Here is a 15,669-nt window from a genome sequence, read left to right on the forward strand (position 1 = left end):
AACGGCGACTTTCATATATTGGAAGTACTGGTATACAATATATACATTTAGATAGCGTATATATAGGTACTCAAGCACGTCAGCACAGCAAGGCGTGTCGTGATATCATAATTGTTTGGTTGACACAACGCCTTTGTTGAACCCTCAATGAAATATTTTTTAAACGCGTATAATCAGTGTCTGTGTGTGTGTACCCTGCCAGTTGGAAGTAAACCGTCTCGCAATATATTATTAAGTTCGTACTTAGAAAAGCGATAGCGGTACAGATATCATACAGGTCTCTTTACAGATCAGGAATCCAAACTTCCCCGATATATTTCCCTGACCCTTGACCGAAAATTCCCTGATTGAATTATAAGATATCCTCAGTAGGGGCTGTTTCTTATCAAGAGGTTCCCTGTGCCACTCATCACCAGCAAGGACAAGAGACCAAAAGTCAGAATTTATTTTTCTAGCATTGAAATCTGTGAGAACCCTGACATACCTGTATAACTACTTGATGTGTGAGTGATATTTCAATATTTGACTCAACATATTCATTGTAGTCGGTAGGCCAAAAAGCAACAAAAAAATCATAAGAAAAATCTTTCTTTTTGGATATTTTATTATCTTCATTATAATATCGACCATATCATGATACAGTACAATTTGATTATTCATTCTCAACGAGAATCAATTTTGAAATTGAAATGAAATTATCACACATCGGTTTACTCATTGAATATACACTACTTAGTGTCTTCTTATCAAAATCAGCAATTCTTTCCAAATGCAAAAACGGAGTAAAAAGTGTGCAATCATTTTAGAAACATACGACAAACACATCGAAAATACAAAATAAACTTACGCGATTAAGAAAATATCAGAGATTTTCATTATTAGAAAAAAAACCAATTTTAATTCTATCCGTTTGCATAGAGAAAAGAAATAGGCAATAATTCAATAAGATCGAGTCAGTGCGAGATACAAGACAACTGACTGACCATAACACACAAATATCAATAATCAAAGCATCATTCAGACCAGACTAATCGATATCTCGAATTGAAGTATACAAGTAATTTGACATAAAGATAGCAGATATTCAGATTTTGACAGCATTTCAATATTTTTGGGAGGAATTGAGCTCTTAGAGTAGAAACTACTCCCAAATAGTAGTCATAATCAGGTTTGATCATCGTTAATTGAATTAAGTCTTCATTTCTTTTCATTATTACATCGATGCTCTCAGAATCGCTGTTTGAAGCCATATCACCACAAATATCATTATTTCAAATATCTTTTGTAATTTCATTATCAATTAAATCAATGCTTTGAGTAAATTACACGATAGTTTTGTATAAATGCAGCACACACATCTTTACAGTAAAACAATATCTATTATATACATATATACTTACATATATACAACTGAAGAACTATATATAAATGAGCCAAAATTCAAGACACATGTTTTATTTTTATGAACATTTTTGATGTGGGAAAATGCTTATGTGGTACGTTGATCACGATCCAGTTCCACTAGTTCCACTAAACATTTGACTGAAGTCAAAATAATTCAAAAGCATCAAATTCAACTGCAGGGTGAAACCTATTGCAAAACTGTGCAACTGGGATCGGTTGTGATCTTTATGACTGTAGTACGGATGACAATCCGAGTCTCCAAAATCAGGTGCACCTCCCGGCGCAAATTAACTCGCATATCACGGGTCCATACTGGCTACGATAGGTTAAATCGAAACAAAAAATCTCATCAGATAAAATCATCTTCATTTACATGAAATTTATAAATATCATTCATTGGATTACGATGAATTCAACATCTATAAATTCACTTTCAATACAATGAAAAAATATTTGTCAAAGGCGCAACTAAAATATAAATAATTTAAGGGGAAAATGTACAAGAAAGAATAATCAACAACAAATAGAATGTAATTTACGCTGTTTACAGTAACTTCAATCTCTCAGCACGGGCTTCCATTAAATTGTTTTCAATCGACCGCATAAGAAGAAATATTCAGCCTGGAAATCTATCAAGATTTGCTGCCTTCAAATTATCATTGAAAACTTGCGCGACTAAATATACAGAATAGACTAAAATGTACACAATATATACAACATCTTACCGTTAAAATAATAATAATAATAATAATAATAATAATAATACAACCTGTGCACAATCTACGTAGAGTTGAAAACAAAACCAATCTGCACTTCAATCCCTGATCAAATCTCTATATTCCTAATATATTTACTCTGATTCTTCTGTCTGATTTATTTATACTTTTTGCAGCATGTATTCAGCTCGCAAACTGAGTAAGAGTTTGAAAAAACAATTCAATAATTGAAGGAATTCGAATCGAGATTAGATTGAAATGGACGGAGGTAAAGACTAGATCATAAACATCCTCGACCATTTACTAAATTACCATAGATAATTGTCAGGAGTCAGATTGTAGAACTCTGGAATTTTCACAACTGTCAGGAGTTACTCATTAACACAATCTGAGCATAAATACTGAGCTCTACAGCCCGTGTCACATTAAAAGGGATCAAGATATTTTTACAAGATGTTTTTCTTGAATTCTTCACAAATGTTCACGATTTTACATGTTTTTGTCAAATTATTCGCATCAATCCGACCCCTGAACTGTTGAGGTTTATTTCTAGATGATGATTCCTTCATCTCCTGCTGTAAGACTAGGTATGCAGTACCCAGTCTACAAGGGCAGGGTTTCCTACCGAGATTCAACCCTAAACTTCATTAAAATTCCGAAAATGTGTTACAAAATACACTCGTCGATACGTTTTAAAAGAACCGAAATGAATTTAACACAACACCACAAAACTATAGGTTTTAACACATAATCCTCGAATTATAGCCATAGTTCACAATCTGAACACTTCAAAAGAACCATTCAAATAGTATATACTCATTTTCAGTCCCCTGTACAAAATTTGAAGCATTATGTACAAAGGGGAAGTGGCCAATTTTTGATCTCATTGATGCGTACTTTATAAATGTTCCCTTCAGGCAGGCGTAGGTTGACTGGTGACGTGATTGTCAGTGACCATATGCAACTCTAATAGTCCGAGTTAGTCGCAAGAGCAGCATATGTCATTCGCGACTTTACAACCACGTTACAGTAAGTGGAATGAGACTGGCGCTGCTGGCAGTTGCAGGGGCGTGTAAGAAGCTGACCTACGCCCGCCTTTACAGAAACTGACTTTAACATTTAAGTATCTAATACTCATACATTGATAATTGTGACTCAGGCATCCTGTTTAACGGATAGACCAGCGCACATGTGACCGGTTCGATCTCCGCAGTAAACTGGATTCATTGACACACGCGGAAGAGCTGCATATATTGCCGAGTACATGCCATACTTATATCATATAAACACTAATAAGTAACACTTCATATTACAAAAGGAGAGATCATTGATTAGTCGACATTGTCCTGCCATATGACTTTAACATATCCAGGATGTTCTTTGAGAGGAGTTGCGCAGAATGGACAAACAGCTATAAACCCGTGACACCCGTAAGGAATTGGAATAGATGCCCAGTACCTACAAGATTAAGAATATATACAAATCATAGGTTAGTAAATTACCTGAACTTTGATACAGAGTAGAATTATATCTATTTTTATTATACTAAAATACAATAAAGTCTAAGTTATTTTACCAACTTATCTAAATGATTAACGTTTTGTGCTCAGTAAATTCATTAAGAAATATAAATTGCGACTTTAAAATAGTGACAATTTCAGTGATGTTACAACTTATCTGATGACGATTTAAACAAGTTTGACTGTATCTACGGTAATATTTACAATTTTTAAAGAGAAAGCAATATCATGATTCAATAGTTCAATGGTAATATACTGGTATAATCTGAAACACAGGATGTGGATGAAAGCCCAATACTGACAACTCAATATCCCATGTCAAAACTTACTTGATAGTTTTTTCTGATGACATATGACCGCATGGATTGAACGTATGAGTGGGAAGTTCACTATCTACATATAAACTAGGTTCGTTACCCATTTGTAATTTTTGAAAGGGACCAGTCTGAAAAATAAAACACTTATTCGAATGAATACGAGTCTGATATTCAATATGAATCGAAATTATACTGAGCTTGCCACAGAGCCAATAGCCTCGGATTATCGGTAGCCCCCTAGATGACAAAATGTTGAAAATCCGCATGAATTAGATTTCCACACATCTGAAATAAGGGGATCCTATTATATTTGAGGTTTGTACATCGATGAGTACTGTTTAAGTGGCAGTAGTTCCACTCTCCCTAGTCCCTCCAGATCCGAGGCAAGCACGTTTAATAGTCTACTGTATCTTACCTCTCTACACATAGGACATGTTCTGTTTCCAGCCTCATCGCTTGCACCCCACTCGTGCTTACCATGTACGTGACCACATTTTAAATAAACGTACGGTTGTTTTTCAGTAACAGTCAGTGTGTTTTTATTTGGAATAACTAACGTATTGAGTCCAACCGGGCATTGAGGTCGTCCTGCGTTTATTTCCTCGATCTGATGGTCAAGTTCTCTTCGACTCTGAATAAAAATAGTAAAATTAGTTCATTTTCAACGACTAAATTCTGAGTCAAATCTGAACTCAGAATTGTTTAACTGGGTTCCACGGTAGTAAGTTACAGACATACGTTAGTTCATTTTCAATGAGTTAACTGCGAGTCAAATCTTAACTCTATGCAACTGTGGAACCGGGTCAAGAATTTCAATTATTAAGATTCTCAGGCGTCAGGGGAGGGATCAAAGAAAAGCCACTCGTCCCTATGACCGTATTGCATGCATATTTACAGTACTTACAGGTGAAGACAAAAGTCCCAAAGCCGAACGCCATAGTAATGTAGCACCACATAGATCTATAAGAGTTCCATCATATAAAATATTCTCTTCATCTTCAATCTACAACAAAAACATAGTATCTGAATGAACTGAGAGGGTCAGTTACTCAAAAGGTACCCGGTAGTTCAAATTAATAATCTGATATTAATACACTCGAGTTGTAACCCATAGCTTATCGTAAGGAGAAACAAATGAAAGTTTCAATGAACCAATTGGTGCTGCCATCTTGTGCGGCTACTGGGCTTTATCCAAAAAGTTCATAATAGTCATTAATAAGCTCATTGGACCAAAAAGCTTAGTCCTCTGGGTTAATTGTCGCTATGTCAATACTGACCCAGTGATTAATACTTCGATAATTATCAGCTCGACTAGTTTTATGAGACTGAATCAGTTTCAATGTAATAACATCAAAACTTACTAGATTACTCTTTTTCGGAGTCGATCTCGATTCTCTTAGTTCGTACACTCCTCCACCGACTGATACTTCACGCCACAATCCAGCTTTCGATTGATCGTTGAAACCGCCGACTGGATGCATGATCAACACACCATTAGTCGTTAATCCATCGATTTCTTTTTTATCATTTTGCCACTTGGTGGCTTTTTCCTGAATAGAACATATGAAAAAGAGACTGAGTGAAGTTAATGTTTCAGCCGCTTGAGGGCAACATAATACGTGTATAGAATTATTCATAAAAACCATTAACTCATAATAACAGCAACCCCCCCCCTCTCCACTTCATAGCGCAAATAGATATTAAACTATTCACAATCTATCTGAGTAATAATGCGGCCATTCAATAAGTACATTAATTTAGCCACCAACCCCAATTTCACAGCCTGGCTGAAGGAAGTTAACACTTACAGTGGCAAATCATCACAAAATATTGTTATTTTTTCATTAGAATCACACTAGATGCTCAGAGATTTATCCATTTTTTCTTACGGACCAAACCCCCAAAATAACCTATTCATGTACCGAGCACATGTATACAGCTAGGCCTAGGTAGTTTTTGGCACCCTTATTCTGAATTCCTGTATCCTGAATGTATAAATAACGCTTAAAATTGCGCAGTTGCAAATCAGAATAATTTCACCACAGCCTCTAATGACAACCATGCTGTAGTTAATATAGCTGTATATGAATTTTCTGATGAATCTCTGTATTTTTATATGAACAGCCATATAGATGCGGCTGACTTTCTCTATTAAGGAACCTGGAAGATTGACTGCGAACAAAAGGAGCCCGGATAAACGGAATGATGTACAGAATACAGATTATTACTGATTATTCATGTCAGATCCAAACACTATTTGAACGATGTCTTACGCGATATGCCGCCGGCTTATACAGCTCGCTATCGACGTAAATATCATAAATACATGTATAAAATTTAGTTCATTCCTACGGAGATATCTAATATGAATAAGTTCACCCCATAATAACCATTCTTAAATTACAAAATAAACTCATTTCATCGAGCCCTGAATTTCAAACACACGTAAAGCTTTACAGTACACGACCTAAACAAAGTCAAGGACGTGCGGATATTTAGAATCTAGGTCACGAGATTGAGTCATAATGCAACTGCTCAAATCTGAGCTTTCGTGTACTAAATATTATAGAGCTAAACAGAAAAGTTAGCAGCACCCAATGCCACATATTAATACACATTGTACAACGCATTGACTTGTCGTTTACCGCTCTGGCGTTTGGCCAAATTGTTCGTAATTAATGAGAAAATTAGAACACGAAAACTTTTTACCAATTACAGTCTTACATAAACTAATAAATACAATATATAGGCAAAGTACACTAGGCGTACAATAGACAAAAATCATGGATCTATGAAGTATTGATATCTAACCGAGTTGTACTTTTAACCTACCCCTAAAAAAATATTTCTGGCCGAATCGAATCCAGCGGCGTAAATTCGAGCGGTGTACGGAGGAGATCGGTCGACGAGGATTCGACACGCGAAACGCGAGATCGTACTCTGAGAAACGATACAATCTTCGGCTTTCTGAGCTCCGGGTACCGTGTCTAATACTACGAAATCAATCGGCGATTCGGACGACCGGCCAATCTACAATATACAACTAATAGATTACTGATACTGAATTGTTATTTTAAAACATGTATCATATACTGGGTTCTTACAGATCAGGGTCCAGTTCCACAGTTGTGAGTTAATATTTGACTCTGAGCTAAAACATTGAAAATGAACTAACTTTAACTCAGAGTTAACTCTAACTCACAACTGTGGAACTGGGTCCAGGCAATCCAAGATACCCCGATACTTCGCCGACTCTTGACCAAAAAATTCCCTTATCGAATTACAAGATAAGCTAAACAAAAAAATGATACCTTGTTTCTCCACATCGGTCAGTTCACTTCTACAACTGCCAGGTCTATTCATTGTTAGCTTGATCATGGTTTTTAATAAAGATTAATGTACAGGGTATATAGGCGACCGACTGGGTCAACTTGTAAACTCAGCAGAAATGAGAAACAAGGCATGAAATTTTTTTTAGCAATATCCTCAGTGGGGGCTGTTTCTGATCAGAAGAGATTCTGTTCTAGAGATTCTTAGTGCCGATCATCACAAGCAAGAACTAGACACCAAAAATTCAAATTCCTTGACTTTTCCTCAATTTTCGAGAAAAGAATCCCATGAATTTCCCTGCAGGGAAAAATAATCCGTAATTCCCCGATTTTCCATTATCTGTAAGAACCCGCTTTATTTAAAGATTCAAGGTAATGGATTGTGGAGGCGAATCAGACAGACAACACTTTGACATTCACAACCACAATTTTAAGCATTTGGCTGAAAATGAAAAATTCCAAATAATGCTGAGAGAATATCATGTTCTCTTAGAGAGAAACGACTGAGCTCTTAAACGCAGTGATTTATGTGTATGCACTCAGTAGTAAAATAATATTAACTTTGATCAGCTTATACCATTATATCAGTTTTACGACACGATCTTAATTGAAAAGGGTTTTCTGCGTTTAATCTCACCGGCCGACCGGCGCTCAGTTGTTGATATCTCACGATTGTGAGCGTTACATTTAATTAAGAAATAAGTGAGGGGGGAAATCTGTCGCGAAGACAACTAGGAAGGAACCATAACAAACCTGAAACATGTCTGTAGTTTCATCAGGTTCATATTCGATGACGACGGCTTGATTTCGAGACAATGTGTATGATACAGCGGCACAATTACTGTCTAAAACAGCCTGGAAAATAATTCATATATTCATGAAACATTCCAGCCATGTGTAATGATAGGGATTCGGGTTTCATTGAAGTTGAAACTGCCAACTGACATTCTACCGTACTTTCTGTGAAATATGCATGCCCTTTCTACCCTGTACATTTTTTACATCGTACAGCCCACTAACATCACTCGCAACATTAGCATGTTCGAGGTTACTTTTTACCCCTCAACCCACCGAGCACCAACACCCAGGCCATTTTTATCCTAAAATAGGGATTGACCTTGTTATTTATTTAACCCTTTCAGTGCTGACTAATCAATACCCTATAGTGCTGGAGATAATTTGAAAAATTCCACCCTAGTTTGTTGAATAACGGGAATATCACTATAGTGCGTCTACACCGCGGCGCGATGTATCGTTAGTTACTAATATTTCACTATGTTTGACAGGTGCTGCCATCTTTCAATAGAGATAAAAACTAACTACTAATAACATCAATACACCGCAGTGCCGTGTACTAGCAAAATCTACTACTGATTCATACACCGCACTGTGGTGTAAACACACTGCGGTGTACACACACTGAAAGGGTTAATAATTATTCAGAGGTTTCATTCTCCCTCAGAGGTACAAAAACCAACAAAGGTCCACTGTCCGAGAATGTTGCCACTAGAATTTGACCCAATGAACTCCGGATTGATAAAGCGATCAAGACCGAAGGCTCAACCCATCGACCACTTCATAACAAGCTCCCAATGAGTTTTTCTATTCTATCTATTACTGCTAGTGACATAAAAATCCACGAATATGAATGTATTTTCAGTATTGACCACAATCAATTCACTCACTCCACGTAACATGTATTTCTACCTTCACTTCACTAAATACCGAGCATCATTGAATCAATAATGGTTTCTACATGAAAACCAATTTATTGCTTCCTGCTCTAGAATTTCTAAGCTGACATTTTTCAGCATACAACAGCACTAAGCAGCTTTTTCGTCAATTTATCAAAGTCTACGAAGGTTGTGTCAGATCGTCGGGAGATAGAACCCATAAACAATAACACATTCTACTACAAAACAAATTTGAGTTATTTTCTCGTAAAAATAACGTATTCAATGAACTGGACTGAGAGACTGCTTTTAGCCGTTCATCGTTCATCGTGTGGTCATTGATAGAAAGCACTGAACCGGTATCAGGCAAACAATGAAAACACAGTTGATTAAGAGCATAAAGATTGTATCGGGAAGAGAGGGGCTGACAACGGAATGATCATACTATAGAATAGACATGGTCAGTTGTCAGTAGTTTCACCTGATAAGTTCACACGGTTATCAGTTGTTGTATCGTTACCTGGGGAATACATCAACATACAATCCAGGCACTCACATCCGTTATAAGCACCTGTAACGTCGACTCATCTAACAGACTCATGAGGAGTTTTTTCTCCTCCAATACAATTAAACTGTGATCCTCTGCATACCTCTACAACTGTCATACCTCTGCATACCTCTACAACTGTCATACCTCTACATTTCTCTACGACTGTCATAACCCTACATTCCCCTACAACTGTCATTCCCTACATTCCTCTACAACTGTCATTCCCTACATTCCTCTACGACTGTCATACCCTCAATTCCCCTACAACTGTCATACCCTCAATTCCTCTACAACTGTCATTCCCTACATTCCTCTACGACTGTCATTCCCTACATTCCCCTACAACTGTCATTCCCTACATTCCTCTACGACTGTCATACCCTCAATTCCCCTACAACTGTCATACCCTCAATTCCTCTACAACTGTCATTCCCTACATTCCTCTACGACTGTCATTCCCTACATTCCCCTACAACTGTCATACCCTCAATTCCTCTACAACTGTCATTCCCTACATTCCCCTACAACTGTCATTCCCTACATTCCTCTACAACTGTCATACCTCTACATTTCTCTACAACTGTCATAACCCTCAATTCCCCTACAACTGTCATTCCCTCAATTCCTCTACAACTGTCATTCCCTACATTCCTCTACGACTGTCATTCCCTACATTCCTCTACGACTGTCATTCCCTCAATTCCCCTACAACTGTCATTCCCTCAATTCCTCTACAACTGTCATTCCCTACATTCCTCTACGACTGTCATTCCCTACATTCCCCTACAACTGTCATTCCCTCAATTCCTCTACAACTGTCATTCCCTACATTCCTCTACGACTGTCATTCCCTACATTCCCCTACAACTGTCATACCCTCAATTCCTCTACAACTGTCATTCCCTACATTCCTCTACAACTGTCATTCCCTACATTCCTCTACGACTGTCATACCCTACATTCCTCTACAACTGTCATACCTCTACATTCCTCTACGACTGTCATTCCCTCAATTCCCCTACAACTGTCATACCCTCAATTCCTCTACAACTGTCATTCCCTACATTCCTCTACAACTGTCATTCCCTACATTCCTCTACGACTGTCATTCCCTCAATTCCCCTACAACTGTCATACCCTCAATTCCTCTACAACTGTCATTCCCTACATTCCTCTACGACTGTCATTCCCTCAATTCCCCTACAACTGTCATACCCTCAATTCCTCTACAACTGTCATTCCCTACATTCCTCTACAACTGTCATTCCCTACATTCCTCTACAACTGTCATTCCCTACATTCCTCTACGACTGTCATTCCCTCAATTCCCCTACAACTGTCATACCCTCAATTCCTCTACAACTGTCATACCCTCAATTCCTCTACAACTGTCATTCCCTACATTCCTCTACAACTGTCATTCCCTACATTCCTCTACAACTGTCATAACCCTACATTCCTCTACGAGTCATGCTCTACATTTCTCTAATCTTTAAGTCATCTCCATCGCGTCTGTTTAAAGCCGTTACTATAGCGACAATAACAAAATTGTCAAAGGAATAATCGAAATGACTAATTTGCGATTGACGATGATAAGAAGAAGAGATCCAGTAACAGGTCACAGTCACAGTTAGTGATGATGAGTCACAACGTTTCATTTTACCTTCGCCGTTTGAGGATTCTTAACTACATGTTTTTTTCCGGGTTTCACTCCGTTCGATTTTGGTCGTTTCAGCAACGAAAACTTGCTGCGTCTTCGACCTTTATCACCTTCGGGTAACGATCCATTATACCTGAAATCGGGACAATCGTCGTAATATAAAACAGCCTCACACGCGATCAAGTGAACAACAATTTCACAACTCGTTTTCAAAGAAAATTGATCGAAGCTGGTGTTTGCTGAATTAATGCTTCGATTGGATTAAACTCTTTATGGAAAATACAACAAAAAAAAAAAATTTGCTCTCAAAAAGTTCGAATTTTCAAAAACTATGTAGGTCTATACAAAATGTATAATAAATGATTACAGTCAACTGATATTAATCTCAGTGTAGGGTTAACGAATAAAAAACCACAGTAGATCTATAGTTAGTTGTACTATCAGTTATACCATGGACGTATAAACTAGATCTAGTTTATACGTCCATGGTTATACTATGACACTTGAATCTAGTCTAATTCTCTAGTAGGTTGTTGTACAACATACAATAAAATATTCAATAGTAAATACATACCCCAAGACAATCAACTCCCCGAACTTCAAAGGAGACTTGATCTTTTTGTTCTCCTTTTTACTGTCACCGTCCCTAAAATGAAATCAACACATATTTAAATGTTTAAACGACCTAATGACAATATTCAACAAAGAGACACGGTGGATACCGTAAAGTTTGCACCATCTTCAGCCGATACACGAATACAACACACTGAATTCTATCAGTAATGAACCAAACGCTTCATTTCTTGGAAATGAATTGCAGTGTTCAATGATCGGGAATAAGTCAGTAAAACGTTCCGAGAAATAGTCACTTTGTTTGTACGTTGTAACAAGTTGTAACTCGCCTACTCATTATTAACTAATGTGACCTGAATAGAAAGCGTGGAGTTACTCATACAGCCGTCCCTTCGCAACATGATGACTATCTTTCTTTAAACCATGTACTTGGAGTAGTCAAATGATTACTCCAAGAACAGTGGAGCCCGCGTTTTTACAATGTCCGGGCATGACACTAGCGTCTAGTCATGTGGCTTATTTTTTTAGCAGGTCCTTGCTTGAATATTTTCTACAAAATGTTTAAACAACTTGTTTACATATAAATTGTTATTCACTATAGGCTGATACCAATTGTTTAAACATTTTGATTGAAGTTGCGAGATAAAACTGATTGACCGGTGAATATTGCAACATTCTCTGAATTGTCACAGTTCACGTATGATGTTCTGGAAGTCGAATATGAATCTCTATTTTGGAATATTTTACGCGTTGGTCGTGTTTGAATTGGTAGAAGCGCTCGAGGTAAGAGATTCGTCGTCTTACGTGAAACGTTTTGCGCATGAAAATACATTTGAAGAATTGGACGACATCAAGGCAAAATCGGAAGAATTGTTTGTAAACAAACGAGGTGTGATAACCGAAACAGATAGAAAGATGATTGTCAATATGCACAATGAAATACGACAACGGGTACCTGCGACTGATATGTTGAAAATGTACTGGAATGGAAAACTGGCTGATGCTGCAAAACAATGGGCGGAAAAATGTATATTTAAAAACAACGATGGCCCTATGTTTAAATTAGGAATGAATATTATTAAACCAGGGATGAATATTGCTGGTTCTTCATCCGCTGGTGACTGGCGAGATGCTATAACAGCTTGGGGAAAAGAAGTAAAAGATTTCGAATATGGCCGAAAAAGCACCGTAACAACCGGTCATTACACACAAATGATCAAGTCATCCTCTAACCTAATCGGGTGTGGTTTTCAAAAATGTCCGAGTATAAACTTCTTTGTTTGTTATTATGGCCCACAAAACCAGTTTCCGTCCGACTTATTACGACCATATACACCTGGTTTAAAAGGCAAAGCTTGTCCATCAAGAGTAAGAGACGGACTGTGCGATTGTAGAACAGTCATTTGTGCAGATGGTAAACATTTGGACCCAGAAACGTGTAAGTGTCAATGAGCGTCTTCAAGATTTGCTGCTAATGAAACATCACCATGTGTCGAATAACTTTATCTTTATTACTGCCAAAAAGTGCACTGTTATTCAAAGGATGATTAGTTTAACAGTGAAATAAAAGGTTATGGTATTAAAAAGTAAGTCTGAATACTTTATCAATGTGAGCTGAATAGAATAATGGAGTTACTCATAACTGTGACACAAGATGACTATTCAAAAGTCAGACAGGTAGAATTCCTAAATCGTGATTGTGAAGTATTTTTTCGATTAGAGGGTCCACAACAATCAGTAATAGAAAGACACAGTCTAAAGATTTTGCGGGGGGGGGGGGGGGGGGAGGGAGATATCTCGTACTACTCTAAAAATAATACATTAAATACAAATTTAATTCACTAACATTATAAAAATAATGAACTCACATTGTAATGTGGGAAATTTTTCTAACAGGTCCTCCAACTTTTATTTTTCATTTTTCTCTGTGAAATGTTTTAACAACTGGTTTACATTGTCAACTAAAAAGGTAGCCCTCTATACCTATGCAAACCAGTTGTTTAAACATTTTTATTCACGATACTTTCGTTACGGGTTTAAAACGGGACAACTGTAGAATCCTGCATCAATTGAATAGTCACATTTACCCGAACGGCTACAACGTTCCTCAAGTCGAATATGAATCTCTATTTGGGAATATTTTACGCGTTGATCGTGTTTGAATTGGTAGAAGCGCTCGAGGTAAGAGATTCATCATCTCACGTTTAACGTTTTGCTCCGAATGTAGATAGTATGGATAGAACGATGATCGTTGATTTACACAATGATCTACGACGTAAAGTATCCCCTCCTGCAATTGATATGCTGAAAATGTTCTGGAACGAAGAACTCGCGCAAGCTGCACAAGAATGGGCGGACAGGTGTGAATTTCGACCCCATTGAATGTCCTAGATGAAACAAACCTAGGAATAAATTTAGTCGTTCAATCATATTTCGGATGGTACGGAGCTTTGAAAACTTGGCGCGACGAAGGCGCAGATTTTATTCATGGTGAAAGAAGCCCCGAAACGGTTCACTACGCGCAGATGGTTTAATCAACGGCTTATCGAATCGGATGCGGTTTGAAACAATGTCCGAATGAAAATTACTTTTATGTCTGCTATTACGGGCCACGAGGCCAGCATCCTACCGACACTGCTCCGCCATATACAGCCGGCCCAACGGGTTCAGCATGTCCATCGACACTAGAAGATGGACTGTGCAATTGTGGAACCAACGCATGTTTAAACGATGCACAGTTGGACCCATATACGTGCAGCTGTCCTAATGGGCCGGTCCTAATCTAATTTATATTTGGTAATAATTGTCTACGAACGTAAGCAAGATTTAGATATGAAAAATAGATCGTTATTCCTGCTGAAAATTGCACTTAATTGTATTTTTAAGGTAATTTAACGATGATGAAATAAAAGGTTATGGTATTAAAACCCTATCTTTGCTAAGTCTCGAATTTTCAGTCTGTGACTTTTTTACAGCGTGACTGTGACTTTTGAAACTAGCCTATAGCCTGTCATTGATTTGACTGACTGACTGATTGTTGACACACAGTCCTTTGGATCCAGTTCACTTATTTTAGGTGTAGTCATCACGAGTCATCGTGCCAACCCAAATCCATTCTAACAACAAGTGAACAATTAAAAAGACGGATTGTGCGGGGGAGGTCGTCGTGCCTTGGGTGCAGTGGAAAAAACTGACAGAATCAGAGAGTAGAGAGCTAGAGTCTAATATTAATTTAATTTAATTTAATATTAGTGTAGACTGCAGTGAGTGTAGTAGTCAGCAGGAGAACGCTAGAAGGATCTACTACTTGACTGGAGGAGGAAAAGAGTAAAGAGATGGATTAGGAGAATATACTCACTTTTTCGGTGTGTCGGGCATCACTCTGACAGCAGGTCACTAGCCACACAGCACATACAACACGGGCAACATTAATCCTGCTAAATTCATCTATATATTATCAATCTGTGATCACGAATCTTTAATTCAAGCTTTTGTTTCGAGAAAAGTGCACAATATCAACATTACAGGTGGCGCTGTAGTCTAATGAAAAATAGATCAACTAAATTGAAAACAAGTCGCTATTTGCAAATTCCTGCTTAAAGTTTTTTTCTCATCATGTTCACCATGGATTGATAAATTTCAGCTGAGAAAATTTATCTAGATGAACTGAATTGAAGAAATTCCACCTTCCAAGCCAAAAATTGTTTTTTCAGCGAACACAACGTTTCGGCCGGCCAATATAAATTCAATCAAATTAACTTTATTTATACTAGTTGTAGTATAAATTAATGGGATAGGGACCACAAATTTAAACACGAAACTTATAACGAATATGCTTTGGATATGATAAAGTGTTCAATTCAATACAAATTTTTGTACAAAAGAGAAGAGCCGGAAGTAATAGGCGGCGCGTGAAGGATTGTGGGA

At 37.5% G+C, this 15,669-nt stretch overlaps 1 protein-coding gene and 1 pseudogene across 2 annotated transcripts; one reads left to right on the forward strand and one right to left on the reverse strand.

The window, feature by feature from the left end:
• Nucleotides 1-615: 615 nt before the first annotated feature.
• On the reverse strand, nucleotides 616-15,267 carry LOC141900857 (protein pellino-like). Of its 2 annotated transcripts, none has more exons than XM_074787906.1 (10): nucleotides 15,101-15,267; nucleotides 11,744-11,815; nucleotides 11,173-11,302; nucleotides 8,040-8,141; nucleotides 6,790-6,987; nucleotides 5,319-5,507; nucleotides 4,862-4,960; nucleotides 4,373-4,588; nucleotides 3,970-4,085; nucleotides 616-3,578 (listed from the first exon to the last, which is right to left on the reverse strand). In XM_074787906.1, the coding sequence occupies exons 1-10, from the start codon at nucleotides 15,118-15,120 to the stop codon at nucleotides 3,452-3,454; spliced, it is 1,269 nt and encodes a 422-aa protein (XP_074644007.1). In that variant the 5' UTR covers nucleotides 15,121-15,267; the 3' UTR covers nucleotides 616-3,451. The 2 variants fall into 2 exon arrangements, with proteins under 2 accessions (XP_074644007.1, XP_074644012.1); XM_074787911.1 differs by lacking the exon at nucleotides 15,101-15,267 and adding an exon at nucleotides 11,892-11,963.
• On the forward strand, nucleotides 12,451-14,276 carry LOC141914981 (cysteine-rich venom protein 2-like; annotated as a pseudogene).
• Nucleotides 15,268-15,669: the final 402 nt, after the last annotated feature.

The sequence above is a fragment of the Tubulanus polymorphus genome, chromosome 1 (genome assembly GCF_964204645.1).
Source record: "Tubulanus polymorphus chromosome 1, tnTubPoly1.2, whole genome shotgun sequence".
NCBI lineage: Eukaryota > Metazoa > Nemertea > Palaeonemertea > Tubulaniformes > Tubulanidae > Tubulanus > Tubulanus polymorphus.